Below are 15,746 nucleotides of genomic sequence, written 5' to 3' on the forward strand. Positions count from 1 at the left end.
CAGAAATGTGGGAATGTAATAATTAACCAAGGCCACACCCTTCAGAGGTTCATTTAACACCATCAGATAGCTTTGCAAACCCGCCACATCCGAAACATACAAATCTATGATCGGTCTCCTTTTGCTCGGCATTATGTCAGCCCCGTTCCTTTCGGACTCCTTTACACGATAGTAATGATTATTCAGGGATAATTACTGATTAGCTTTGAGACAGCGGTGGCATGTTGTTGTTGACCAGTTGGATACAAGATAATCTCATGTTGAGTGCCCTCCCTATTACCAACCCGAGGTTACCGAGCAGGGGGGCGGCCGCTGCGTCCGGGCCTGCAGCAGAAGGTACAGTAAACGTCTCTGGGTCAGTCAGTCCAGAGCACAGTAGACTGCTGAGCGTCCTGTCACACATGGCGGAAAGACAAGCCCACACAGTTCATTAAGTGATGCAGGGGAGCAGCAGCTGACTGATGAACATTTACCGCAATGCCGTTTATCATCTTGAGATAAAAACTAACTGGTGTTGCTAGGCAAACTCAGCATGCAGCTTATGGCAAGGACGGAAAAACCCATTTAGAATCTAATCCTTCAAGATGACATTAACATGCGCAGAGTTTAAGTAGCTTATATAAACGCCCTACTGCAGCAACTGTTTGGAGTCAGAGCATTTTAGCAGGAATGTTGACAAGTCTCTCGAGGATCCCTCTGAGACCTTTGTCACCGCGACAACTCCAATTGGTTTTCCTAACAAACCTGAAGCTAAATTTATCCCTGCAGAGCTGAGGTGAACACAAAATGATGAAATTTACCACAAGAAAATTGCTGGAAGAGACAGAGTTAAGTCCTGAAAATATAACACAAACTAATGGTTGGCAGCAAATAGATATGAAAAGCTTTTTTTATGCTATCATTCTCCAGGTGGAGGCAGTTGTCTCAGGCCACAATGGAAAAAAAGGACCTCTGTGCTTCACATAGCCTGTCATTCCTAGTTTGGGAGAGGGAGGGGGAGAGAGAGAGAGAGAGAGAGAGAGAGAGAGAGAGAGAGAGAGAGAGAGAGAGAGAGAGAGAGAGAGAGAGAAGACACAGATGCTCTGACAGGCTTGCTCTTTATACTCTCAGCTGTTGTGCTGCTGAAAACTGTGACTGCTGTCTGACATTAGTGCATGAAGTCAACTGAAATCAGAATTAGTTATTCCTTTTTGCACTCAAAATCACATTCATTTAAACTATACCGCTCATATTAAGGCCTTATTGAAATTAAGCAAAAGGGTATTTGGAAAAATATTAGAAATAACTCCTTTAGTATTTAAGGCTCTGACTGGCCAGGCTGGTGTATATGTTAGCTTGACAGCTATACGCACTGAACATGATGTAAACAAACTGTTACAAGTCAAAGACAGCTTTCTTTAGTGGTGGTGTTACAGAGTAAGAACCATAACATTTAGCATCTAAACACTGCAAATGCTTCCTATGCATCATAATTTATTCTCTAAATATGTTTCCAATGCATTTTGCTTTTATCGATTCAACAACTTTTCTGTCTCAGAAAAGTGTAAAAACCTTTTTGTGATATTTCAAGAATTCTTCACTGCAAAAATGAGTTTCTAGCGTGGTAGTGAGAACAGCACGTGTAACTTACAGAGCACTTACAGTATGAATACTTTAGCAGAAAATAACTTTTTATTATTTTATAAAAACTTCAGCATGATTGTCACTTCTGTCAGTAAAAGAAGCTGCATTAGAAAATTTCACTTGAAGCCTCCTTTCCATTAGCACTTTTGACTCTTATCATACATTTCTTATATTTATTATGCAACAAGCAACGTCCACATGTCCATAAACCTGTGGGATTTTGTATTAAAAGGCCTGACACTGATGAATTAATTAATGTCACCTTTTAAGTCCCCCATCCCATATATGCACCGTACCACAGGCACATACTGTACATTATAGTTTCATGAAGGAATCTCAAGCTGTTTAAAAGCTTCTGGGGAGGCAGCAGGGTGGAGTTTGTGCTGTACAAATCGCGACACCAGCACTAAACCCTTCTCTGTGTGTCCTGTACAGTATATTTATGCAGTCAGGGGTCCCTATGGGAAGAGCCAGAATTAGCAATGGATAGTGAAAGGTCATAGAGCAGTGGGAATAGAGATCCTGTTGACGCAATCTGTCCAATCATATTTATTTCCTTTGGCCAGAGACGAGTGCCTACGTCTAGACTCGGGAAATAAACCAAAACAACACAATGCCATAAAATACATGTGTTTATGTTGGACTCGAACCGGTTTCTCAAGAACACACAAGTACTTCCTTTTAAGAAGGACATGTGGCATAGCACGTAGCATGTAGCAGTACAAGCTCCTAAAAAATCTAAACGATGACAGTGGACATATCTTAACGAGACAGAGACAACAACCTCTCTAAAGAGTCCCAGCCAACTTTGCTTGAGTGTGTTTTACAGCTGTTTAAACAGCAGTAAGCTGTGTCTGCTGCAGTATACACAGTAAAAGCAGGCAGTCAGAGCCTCTGGAGGAGTTGTTTTTCAAAGGCCTGTGAGGTATGCATGTGCGTCCCAGCCCACTCAGACCTACCTCATGGCTGGCTGGTTGGCATTCCTGCCTCACTCTGTAATTATGGCTCTTCTCCAAGCCGCTCGGCTCTGCTCTCCCTGCCCTGCCATGCTCTTAAAGGGCGGGGTCAGCCTCTGGCGAAGGCACACACGGTCCACCTGGCTATTTGGCTCAGGCTCTAATTTTAACAATAACACATCACCAGGCGAAAATGTGCACTGACAATAGCAGCAGGCAACAGTTGCGGTGGGAAAAATAGCAGTTTCAATTACACTTGGTGTCATGTATCATGAATCAGGGTTAATCGTGATGTTTTTCATCTTGTGCTGAACCAATCATGTGATATCAGATAATTAGTGTGAATTAAAGACTTCAAATAAAGTGAATACTTTGCTTTCAGCCTTGTTTCCCGTTGAGTGTGTGAGAAAGTTTCTTCACTTAAAGCTGTGAAAGAGTCTGCTGAACAGCACATACACTAGATACACACTTGGAATCTGGCAGTGTGAAAATGAGAGCCCGGAGGAAGTTTTATTTTACGTGTTCATACAGAATCTATCTGCAGCTGTTATGAGACATGTGTCAGATTTAAAGTTTCTAGTGCAGTGGCTTGTTCTAACCACTCCAAAAATTTTCCCTCAAACCATCAGCAATACCTGTCAGCAGAGACAAAATAACACAAGTGAGACAATGGATTAATTCTCTCTCATGATTTGAAAATCATACATACAGTGATCATGATACAGTGTTTAAAGCGAATTGAAAATTAATATAAAACTGAGGCCAAAGCCTACAGAACTTGTGCAAAACCTACAGGAAATAAGCAAATATTTGGCCATGACGAAGTGTTTTGAAGCAAAACATTTTATCGCTGCTGTAACAATGTGAACCTGTTGACGTAAACTGATGAATAATCCAAATACATTACCAGTATGTGAAAGGAAATCTCACAGAATCTCAGACAATCTACTCCATTCATGCAGCTGGGGGCACATGACATGCCTGCAGCAGAAGGATTAGGACGATCAGCTGAGTGCGACTCAATACCACATTGTTCCTCCATGCTCACTGCTTGTTTTTCCTCCAACTCTCCTTGCAGCTTATCAGAGGAGGACAGAATCAAATCTCGCCTCCCTTACGCCTGCCAGACTTCAATCACTCGCAGTCCACTTCCCACTGTAAACTGCTAACAAGCCACTATGGTGGTGCCAAAATGTCAAAGCCTTCTGTGGCTATGTATTGTTCCAAACAAAGCTTTAGGTACTTTTTTTTTGTAAAAACAGCTCATGTTCGGAATAAATAAACACAATGAATGGCAATCAAGAAAATCAGCTTTGAGCTTGAGATTACAGAGCACACTGTTGCCTTTGTTTGCAGGTCACATCTGTATTTGAGTGACAAAAGGCAGCCATATGCTACTGTGTGAACACATTCGACAAGGGGTGAGTGCCAGCCTGAACTCATCCTCTATTCAGCCTCTCATTGTCTCTGCTCCACATTGATAACACACAGCGCACACTATGCAGACACATCTCATCTACTCCATCAAAGGCTGATATGGCAGTCTGGACAACAAACAGGCAGGTCCATGTCAAAACAAGTAAACATACTATTACATGCATTTGTGACTGTGGTTTTTTCGAAGCTAACTTCTCTGCTCCTATGACCCACAAAATGAAAGAAAATAGGTGTACTATGCAGGAACGCGGATTCCTTAGCCTCCCAACCGAGAAGAACATAACCGCTGTAAAACGGCAAATTGTTGTTTTTAACTTTTCTTTTTTTTTTTTCTAAGCTAAGCTGACCGACCGCTGGCTCCAGCTACGTATTTACCGCACAGATATGAGAGTGGTATTAATATTCTCATCTTACTCTTGGCAAGGAAGCGTATAAGCACAGTTTAACATATGTTGCTCTTCTATATATATTTATCATCACTGAAACACATTTCACTGGGTGGTAGTTGCTGTAAAGTATCTGACATGGATTTGCAGAAAAAAGCTCCAGAAGTGAAAATCCTCGCTGGTTTAATGAGCCAAGCAATAAAGCTACCTTCTGCACACTGAAATGGCAAAATATACATATCACAGCAAATACATATCCCTAAACAGCCATTGTGTATTCAGAATTTTGCACAGAAAGCACTTTGAATGCACCTTTAAACCTCAAAGAAGCCACATCAGCAGCATCTTGCCTTTGAGAGAGGATTGAGCGGAGCAGAGACATTTAACCCGGATCTGGCCTCTTCACCACTGAAACGGCTGTAATGGAGATTAAAAAGCTCCAAGATCTGCTCACCTGGTACTCACGTGAACAGGCCTGTGCTTGGAACAAAGGGATATGGTGTGCAGCTGAAGAGTACACACATATACTGTGTTGACTCAAAGTGTGCAAACATTGAACCTGATGAGCAAACATGTTCACGGCTGTCTTTCCGCTGGACCAGTTTTAGTTGCCTTGGGAAATCAGTGTGTCGCAGCCATTAGATTTTTAATTTACAGTGTGATCATCATCTGTTTCCTTCAACACTGCTTATCTTGAACAAGAATTTAATTCAGATTTTCAAACATTCCTTAAGCACCTTTGGCAATCTAACTTTGATTTCTACCCTACAATCTGGATTTTTAACATCTTGTTCCCACTTTTATGAGTGCGCCTCACCTATATAGAGTGATGAGTCTTTCTTCTTCACGTGATCATCGATGTAGGACACCCCCAGGGGCTGCACCGGTGTGGCTCCGATCCCTAGCAGGACCTGGGCTCCAATCAGCAGCAGATACATCATGTTGGTGTTGGTCCTGTTGCCGCATACTGTGTCCTCAGCCAGCTGAACGTCCGTGCTGCTGTTGTTGGAACAAACATCCCGGCCCATGTCAGTCCATGTCATTTCCCCTATAACATACTGCTTAGTTAGAAACTCAGGCAGCGCTGAGAGAAAGGCGCCGAGCGCCATGACAATGCCCCCACATCCGATCAGACGGGGCCGATGTGCTTTGGCCCCAAAGTAGCTGACAAACAGGATCAGAGCCAGGTTGCCTATCTCGAAGCTGCTGGCAATCACTCCTACATCAGCACTTTGCAGGTTGAACCGCCGCTCCAGAGTGGTCAGCACACTCACCTGAAAGAAGGACATAAAATCAAACCGGGGTCATGGGAATGATGCTGAAGGATGCAAAAATGTATAACAGATAGGAAACCAAGTATGTGGGTAAGACTGGGCGATAAGCTTCTATCCTGATATAGATAATTTAATATATTCATAATAATATATACCATGATAAAGCATGTTTAATTATTAAAAAATTTAATTGAAATTTAATTGAAAATTAAAAAAAATCCTCATGAAATCACCACATGGTAAAGCCTATTCTGTGTACTCCTGTGAAATACTTGACAAATGAAAAATACTTTGTTATTTTGTTGCAGTGCATGGATCAGAACATAAAGCAGTGTCTTAAAGATAAAAATATTGCCATAAGGCAGTTTCGCCACTGGTTCTTCAACATTGTGGTACACGATATAGAAAAATATATACAACAGAAATGTTTCCATTGTTTTGACAATATAAATGGTCATATCACCTAGCCCTAAATGTGGTAATCTAATGTCACCAACTGAGAGAGAAAATTCATTGCATGACTGATCAATGTCAAGTTTATTGAGTGACTCCATTTATGCCAGGCATTAACATTCAGTCTGTTTCTGATTTACCATGTGTATGAATAAAAACATGTTAATGCCAGATGTGGATGCATGCAAAATGCGTTGTTAACAGAGCGCTATCAGATCAGCCAGTTCACATCTGATTAGATCACAGCCATTCAAAGGCCTGCGGATCTGATGTCATTATCCAGATACACATCACACATTAATAACAGGTGAAAATGGGATTTATATTCTGGGAGAAATTGTGTGTGTATTCGTCATCAGTTTTAAACAGTGTCTTTCCATTGGAATAACCCGAATAACAAGCTGTTCAGATGTTCCACGCTGTGACTCCTCCCTGGAAACAGACCTCTGTTTCTGATTAGCCGGGCACAGCAACATTTAGCTTTAGCGAGAACAGAACTCATCACAAGCTTCTCTCTCTTTCACCAGCTGCCATCCACACGAGAGCGAGAGCCTACCAGAAACTTCCAGCTGAAGCAAACAGCAAAATGTCAGCTAAGCTCACTTTTGTCACAGTCTAAATAATATAACATATTATTAATTTTGTCTGAGTGAGTACATTGTTACATACTAAGTTCATAACGATATCTCAAAGTCAAAGACATTAGAAAGAAGCTGTTGTAAAGCAGAGCAGGGCTGTGTTTGCTTGTGATACGTGGGAACTGGGAACAGTCTGTCTGTGCCATGTGAACCACAGCGTCATATTTAAACAGTTATGAAACTATTTTCAGATCTGTCCCAAACTGTCCTTGAAAGGGCACCACAATTTTCCATTTCCCCAACGGACTCCATCAAAGAGTTTTGACTGAGCGCTACAAAAAAAAAAAAAAAAGATCCTGCCAACACAAACATCCCTTGAAAAAAAAGCGAATCCACTTGTGGTTTTTGCTGTTGGAAAATGTTACCATCAAATGCTCAAGTAGGCTAACTTGATGTACACAGTTGATTTGGACTGGACCAGAATGTGTTTAAACAGAGAAATGAACTTTGTGTGTGTGGTGACTTCTTCAGCTTCATAACTACACTTGAATTTTACCTTCACTTTGACATTAAATATCACACTTTGCTGCATATTAAATCCCATCAGTAACAGATCTTCCTATGTTGGGAAAATCTAGGTAAAAAAGCACTATTATTATTATTATATTTGGGTGTGTTTTCCCCAACTTAATGTTACATTCAAACACATTGCTTTTATCCCTATTCTCAAAAATGGCAATTGCTGTTACTTTGTTTTACAGCTACAACAATCACAGTTCTTTGCAATGACAATGACCGGCTACACATAAAATTGATGGTTTAAATGTGAGTGTTCTATTTTTTTATCTCTGTTCTTTTCACGCTGTCCTCTTAATGCAGGCCAGTAAACGGGGAGATGTCATTCTATACTAACTATTGTTATGATTTGGCACTATAAATAAAATTCAATTGAACTGAAACAAACACTGGGCAGCCTGTTTGCTTTGTCATTAGAGTTGAAAAAAGTCACCCTTTGTGACTTTTATGAAGCATAATTGACAGCTGGTCATTCTTGCAGCCGCTCTGAACACAGCTGCAGTCACTCCTTCACTACACATCAAAGCATGGGGAGGATGATTATTGGGAGCCGTTCTTGACCGAGTACTTTTGGTGATGTTTACTGGATAGAAATCATCACTGTGAGTCATGATGTATCTGCCCCTCGGGTGGTTCTTTCACACAGAATGCGGACACACTGGATGGGCTGCATTTATGCCTGGCTGACTTAGCCCGCCTGGGACCTGATCAAAACATTGTCTCATGTTGTTCTTAGAAATGTTGCCAGGCCAGGAAAGCTTTAGCTCTACACAGACAGTGACACCGCAACAAAGTATAGCAGATAAGTCATCATTCAAATCTAACCAGATCCGGTCCTGTTACAGGAGCGAGCAGAGTGACTGAAAGCTTCTGTTCGCAGCTCGGCAGAGGAAACGCTCTCGTCTCCAGGTTCAACATGAATTTGCACTTCCACAGTCACTTTAACAGACAGTCTTCCAGTAGGATTACACACAGAATAAATTATATAGGAAAAATCAAGTGGATTGCATACTGGTAAGTGGTCACAACCACATTTTCTCCAGATTACTCAAACTATGGAAATGTTTAATCTGTTGCATGGCAACAAAATAAACCTCTCAAAGTAGTGCCACATCCCATCACCTACAAGTAAGAGAGGGTCTTGTCTGAACATGAGGAATCCTGACTTCAAGCAAAAAAACAACTAAATGCTGACATTCACTTCAGCACATTAAGGTTTAGCACTGTTGTCAAAGTGCTGAAATGGTGCCATTTAAAGGCACGGCAGCTGTTTATAACTGAAGCTGTGGCTATTGAGGATCATTTCCATTCAGTTTTATGAGGTGTAACCTACTGAAAGTTGACTGAAGATTAGCTAAAGGTACTTTAACTGCTCTGAATAAGCTATTTTAAAGAGTTCTTTTATTGGTGTCTAAAATAAGCTACAACACCGGTTCCCAAAATGTTGGGACTGTGTCAAATGTTAATAGAAACAGAAGGCAACATATCAAATGTTGAAGCAGAGAATTAATTTATTTATTTTAAATCGATAGGCCCATTTTAAATTTGATGCTAGCAACACCTTTAAAAAAAAGTTAAAGCTAAAAGAAGATACCTGGTGGAACATCTCACAATTAATGAGGTTAACTTGCAACTGGTTAGTAACATGATTGGGTATAAAAAGAGCATCACAGAGAGGCTGAGTCTTTCTAAAGTAAAGATGGGGAGGGCTTTACCATTCTGTGAAAAACTGCACTGACAAATAGTTCAATAATTTAAGAAAAATGTTTGGGGGTATCATTATATAAAGTACATAATATTGTTAAAGATTCAGAGAAGCTGAAGAAATCTCTGTGCGCAAAGGACAAGGGTGAAAACCAATATTGGATGGCCATGATCTTCAGGCTCTCATTGTATTAATAACAAGCACACTTCTGAAGTAGACATCACTGCATGGGCTCAGGAACACTTCAAAAGAAATTCTCTTTGAACACAGTTTGTCGCTGCATCCTCAACTGCAAGTTGAAACCCTACCATGCAAAGAGGAAACGTATATAAACCAGATCCAGAAATGCTGCTACTTTCTCTGGGCCTGAGCTCAATCAAGATAAACCGAAGCGAAGTGAAAAACTGTCCTGTGGTCTGATGAGACAAACATTTGAAATACTTTTTTGGAAATCATGGACGCCGCGTCCTCCAGTTTAAAGAGAAGAGGGACCAACCAGTGCACAGTTCAACAGACAGCATCCGTGATGGTATGGGGGTGCATTAGGAAAATAAAGCCGTAGTCCGACCAGCTAGCACCAGTTAGCGGTGAGCTACCTACTGTACCTAAGGTTGAGTTACTCCCGTCCTTTTCCCATTCAATCCTGCTCATGTATACGAGGGGAACTTCAATGACCTGATTATTCCCTTAACCAGGGTAAGGCCATTTTTGGGGTACTGATGTGTATGTAAACGCAGTGATTGAAAACATTTGCCGCAAACATAAAGGAGGACTGTTGCTGAAAACCTACATCAAACAAGAATGAGAAAACAGTCTCCTCAGTTCCCAAACGCTTAAAGAGTGTTGTTAAAAGAAGAGGTGATCCAACAGAGTGGTAAACTTGATCCTGTCCCAACGTTTTTTTTCAATGACATATGGGGTTTCAATGATTTAAATCTTTTTCTACTTATATTTTACACAGCATCTTAAATTTTTTGATAACAGGGTTATACATCTATCATATCATACAGCGTATTTTATATTTTTTAAGTTTCTTTATTTTCTTGCCTTATTTCTTGAGCACATGAGCAAAGTTAACACGTGTACCCTTTTCTCAGTTTATTCATGCATGTGCCAGAAAAGTGCCTTAACTTCAGTATAGTAGATTTTGACTGCCTATTTATTGATCCTTAACACCAAATGTCCTAACTGTATGTAAAGGCACTTGTCACTGATGTCTTTCAAAGTTTGAACACTTTCTTAAGAATGCCTAACACGAGGTACTCTGTTAATGGCGCCACCTGTGCTATTTGATGAAAAAGGCCCAAGGCTGACAGCAGTAACATATTACCTGGGTGATGATTGTTTTGATATACGTTTGTATGTTAACCTGAATTATTTAACATCTCAACATAAATGTAATTAATTAATTAATAAAAATGACTTGATAATTCATTTCTGAACAAAAGCATGTGGTTTACTAGAACATAGCTATTAACACTGATATGTAATATATAATATTGATATGACAATAATGTTCTGTTAATCAATATGGTCTTCTCCCTCCTTCCAGCGCTCAGCTGTTTTAGTGCAACCTCAGTTTGACAGGTGTGCTCAGTTGAGACGAACACAGTTGAAGTTCAGGTGTTAGTTGCACTTAGCAGCTTGAGCTGTGTATCAGAAATGATTCTTAACAGGGAAGCGTTAAGATAACCAAACTTAGAGCCTCGGGTGTTGCATACTCACAAGTCAGAAACAGAGCTCTCCCGGGATTAGTATATAGTATCAATTTCTGCAATTAAAATCTGATGGATTTACTACAGAAAAGATAGAAAATTACATCGGTCTATAGAGCTGTATGCATTTATTCTGTGAGTGGGATTCAGATCATGCTGAATGCAGCCACATCCACAGACTGAACATATGCTAAATGAGGACACCAGCATGCGGCTAAGTGTCTTGTACAGTAAGCTGCTCACAGAAAGCAAAGGGAGCCATGATAGTTGAGTTTTGTCCCTTCACTGCCACCAAGCGCTCTTAAGTCCCATCATCCAATCAGAGATACCACAGAAGCTCATGTAGGTCGAAAGCAGTTCACCAGATTGTCACAGAATCAGTTACCTAATTTCCTTCCTACAGTGTGTAAATAAGGCTCCACGTAAATTAGCTCTGTTGTGCTGACGAACAAAAGTAAAGGCTAGGAAGTGTCATGCGTTTCTGTGAGTAAATGACTCTGAGCCTCATCTGGTTTATTGTTCAATCTGTTTGAACAGGTGTCCAAAACTAATTCACCATAGAAAAGCAGAACAACTGCACTGTATGTTTTATCAGAAACAAATGATAAAGAGGAAGTCCTCTTTAGGAAATCATCCTAACTGACACTGAGTTGCACCGCCGTGCTGTCGCTACTACGAGCTGCGGGATGCTTGATGCTCAGCAGGTCCACTAACACAGAAGATAAGATGTTCCACTCCAAATATGGTCAAGGCATTCAGGGTTTAGTCTATTAATTGCAAGTGTGCAGAGAAAGCGGTGTGATTCTTGGAGAATAAACATAGCTAATGTCAAAACTAGATGTTGACAGTGGCTGCCTGAGGCTGTGAAGCTCCTCTGGGATGCTTTGAGGAATATTTTGGAGCATTTCGGGGAGATTTTGCCCCACAAAATCTATACGAGTCTTTGCACGAGTTTAGATCCTCCCGTGTTTTGATGTCTTTATTGCAAATACACATTTTGATGTTTCATAAGAGAGGATGTATTTTTTTTTAAAAAGCAGACTTATCTGATATAGGCTACCGCCCTGATATTATGACTAATTAATACTGAAAGTGAAAGGAGTAAAAGTAAAAAAACAAAAAAGAAAAAAAACGATAAAGGCTAAACAGGAAGTTAAAGGGATGGGAGGAGGGCTCCTTGACCTTGAATGACATTTTGGGTAAAATCAGCAAATAACTGCCTCCCTGAACACGATGGGACTATCGTGATAGATGCTTAGCAGAGTTTTAATGTCAGTGACTGCTGCATGGGTCGATTGAAACAAGGGCTCAGTTTGAATTGCGATACACTGAAGATACATTAGACATCGCCACACACAACCAACCTTATATATTCTCACAACTGTAACAAACAAGGGACAGTGGAGCGGCATGAAATCTGCCCTGCTGGCTGTACTTCACTGTGCAGCAGAGAGGTTTCTATGTGCCCTGTCATTCCTATGCTACGTGTCGTTTTACTCCAGAGCGTGCAGAGCAGCAGGAACCCCAAACGCGAAGCCAAGACCCGGATAGCACAGGTCTGAATGTGACCTACAGTATAACAGGGTCTCATAAATGGGAGTCCCGCATGAGTTCGGCTTGTGTTGCACTCACCAGGTATGCGCCGACGGTGCCCTGGGCCAACATGAGGGCGCATTCCGAAATCAAGAATATCTTGATATTTGAGAAGCATGAGGAGTTTTTGCGGAGGCCGTCTCCTTCCAGCATGTCTCCGCCGCTCTGGTCCGACTCCCGGTGCTTCTTCACCTGCATCTTGCCCTCACTTTCCCCACACAGCACCGCGACACACTGAAACGCTCACACACTCGGGAGGATGGCTGCAGGAAGACACTGGCAGGTACAGCGTTTCGTCCCCCCCCACCTCCTGACTACATTCGCGGTGCTGCTTGTCGCTGTTTCTCCTGGTTCAAGTCGATTGTTTTCATACATGTGGCAAGCTGCGAAACACACGTCCAAACTCCGCGGGGCTCTCCGGTAGTCTGCGGCTAAACATTGCCTCGTCGTCGACGCGCAGGGACATGAGAACTCCCTGAAGGTGTTTGCAGAGGCACAAGTGAACCACGCGCAGGCGAATTTCTGTCAAATCGCATGTTTCGCGCGGATTTGTGAATTTCAGCTGCAGGTGGAGGAGGTCCAGTTTACAGGCTTTTATCTTCTTCTGCTTCTTCTAACTCCTGCCGCCGCTCCGGACTGTCAAGGTCCTTCACGCACAATGACTGCTCTCCGTGTCTGTGCTCCCACCTCCCTCTCTACTACTCTCCTCCTCTGTCAGCACATGCACGGCCCTAGAGGCACTGCTGTGTAGCAGCCTCGCAAGTCTGCTCAACTTGCCTCTGACTCTGAAAAATCACTACGGTTGTCCTGTGGGGCCCCGTGTGTGTGTGTGTGTGTGTGTGTGTGTGTGTGTGTGTGTGTGTGTGTGTGTGTGTGTGCGTGTGCGTGTGTGTGTGGTGTTTAAAGAGAGTCACTGCCATTTTCTGATCTATATTTTTTCTGATTCAGTTTTTCTGATCTGTATTTTTTTCTGATACAGTTTAATTTCCCCCACAATAAACCTACAGGGATTTTATCTGGGGTGCTGATTGTTGAGTTTCAGGACTGCAATTAAGGATTATTGTATGTTGAAACTACCTGCACATCATAAAGTCAATCAACACAAAATTATTTGACAATTATTTTGATAATCAGTAATGAAATAATCAAACCTGGGGTAGGCAGTTTATTTTTGGCGAGGTTGGGCAAAAATAAACCTTTAATTGTATTGTAATTCAAGTGTTCTGAGGGAAAACTAGACGTCCACACATCTTGTTGGCTCGGTTTCCAGGCGTCAGAAAATCTAGCCGACATGGGAGGCAAATCACAGGTAATTTCATTTTTTTTTCTTTTTACCTACTGCATCTTTAATCCATTACATCACCTTTCAAAATATGGCAAACATTGTTCAGGGGCACATAGGTCGTCTGTTAGCCTAACCTTTAATACCACCCTCAAAGGCTTTTGTTAAATTAGCGCCCCTACTCGTGGCACTAGATCAACACGTTCTCTGGTTTAGGAAAAGATCATGGTTTGGATTTAAAAACCTAAACTGTATAAAAAAAACGGATGTAGCCTCCCCGTCAAGGTCCGTTCTCTCAACTTAAATGAATTGTACTTGTCTGCAGAAGTCGCTATCTTGTCAGACTTTGACTTCACCTGATTTCCTCTTACCGAAAAAGGGCATATAAGTGACGTTGGGGTGAGGGAGATACGTCCATCTGGCTGACGTATACCTCCGAGGAGAAGTGAGGGCCAGCGGCTAGCGGTCATTTAAGAAGCCTGGCTCATAAATATCCATAAACTTTAACCTCCAATAAAATAAAAACTAGCCTTGTACAAAAAAAATCACCCCACTCACTGTTGTCATGGAGATATGACCTAAACATACAGACTAGAATGTTTTTTTGTACCAGGCCTTAAATAGGTTTAATAATGCTGTGGAAACGGACTATTTAACATGGGGGTCAATGAGAAATTGCTCTATAAGGAAACCTGCCTAGTGGCCATTCAGCGAACTGCTATTTTTGGCACTTCCGTATTAGATTAACCAGGGAACCGCTGTGGTGGGGGCTTGGTTCCTACCCTCTAATACCACTCACAGGTTCGTTTCCTAAATTAGCACCCCTACTGGTGGCAGCAGATCAAAACTTCCTCTGGTTATGTAACTTTTTCTACCTAACTTACAAGTTCAAACAACTCAACGTTCTGCATTCTCCCCATTCAGTGTTAGTTTGACCATCTACCCATGTAGACCTCCTCCCGTATACTACAGCACTTAACTCCCTCCTCCTCCTGTCAGAAATACTATGACCTCTAGAGGCCGCCACCACAATAAACGTAAATATGGGTCGTTACAAGCTACTTGTTCTAATGGCCAATAGGGTAATTTCTCAGGAGGACGACGGTCTTGGTGATAAGGTGAGAAGATTGGTTAAAGACTGGCTCTGTCCAGATGATCTTCCAAACCAAGAAATAGTCCGGCAAGAAACCGCCTGTAAACAAAAATGTGTGGATCTTACTTTTCGGCTTTTGTACGAATAAAACAAACAATGCATTACATGTTTTAGTGAGTTTAAAGGTAATCCAGTAGACTGATTCTGTTACCTTTGGACGGAGTCAGGCTAACTGTTTCCCCCAGTCTTTATGCTAAGCTAACTGGCTGCTGGCTGTAGTTTTATATATCTATCATACATACATGGGAGTGGGATTAATCTTTTCATCTAAACTGGCAAGAATGTGAATGAGAATATTTGCAAAAACATTTTCTTTAATAAATCAGCTTTCAAATCAAATCTGTGGCTCACCTAATAATTGACTAATCTTTGCAGCACTCACTCTTTAACAGCACTTTAATGAAGTTGGAGCAGAGGCTGAGATGTTTTCGCAGTATGTTTTCCAATATTTATTATTGGATTATCATGTTGTCAGCATGTCTGGGATGAGGTATTGCGGTGGTTATGATGTAATGTAACCACATAATGCCATCATGATGGGGTAACATCACGTTGCACAGGATGATAAACAAATCTTGAGTAAAGGCTGCGAGCGTTTTCTGCACAGCTGCTCTCTCAGCCTCAGCCGCAGCAGGAGGACATGTAAAGGTCGAGCAGATGAGCTGGTAACTGATGAACTTTGATTTATGTTATTGAACCAAAGTCAGCATTTAAAAAACGGTCCAAACACCACAGTGACATTCAAGATGGTTATTATAAGTTATTTTAGATCAATGCTTGGATATGTCCCTAAATGCAATTCTCCAATGTAAGGGTTTGCATTTTTGTCCATTTTATATTATTTATGTATGCACTATGTATATTGTCTTTTTTTGTTTTAGTTTTTGACTGTTGCTCTGACAAAAAAAAAATGAGAAGAAGTCATCTTAGGCTCTGGGAAACTGTGATGCACATGAATTTAAAAAGAAATGATTGGCACATTAATTGATAATGGAAATAATCATTAGTTGCAGAA

At 41.3% G+C, this 15,746-nt stretch overlaps 1 protein-coding gene across 1 annotated transcript in view; it reads right to left on the reverse strand.

The window, feature by feature from the left end:
* The window catches only part of slco3a1a (solute carrier organic anion transporter family member 3A1a), a 33,540-nt gene extending 20,599 nt beyond the window's left edge, over positions 1-12,941 (reverse strand). The window contains exons 1-2 of the mRNA XM_083917409.1: positions 12,336-12,941; positions 5,220-5,676 (exon numbers count right to left, since the gene is read on the reverse strand). Of these exons, the coding sequence (XP_083773535.1) occupies positions 5,220-5,676; positions 12,336-12,494 (616 nt within the window). The 5' untranslated portion in view covers positions 12,495-12,941. The remainder of the gene's footprint in view (positions 1-5,219; positions 5,677-12,335) is intronic.
* Between the last annotated feature and the right edge of the window lie 2,805 nt (positions 12,942-15,746).

The sequence above is a fragment of the Echiichthys vipera genome, assembly GCF_963691815.1.
Source record: "Echiichthys vipera genome assembly, chromosome: 7".
Lineage (NCBI taxonomy): Eukaryota > Metazoa > Chordata > Actinopteri > Perciformes > Trachinidae > Echiichthys > Echiichthys vipera.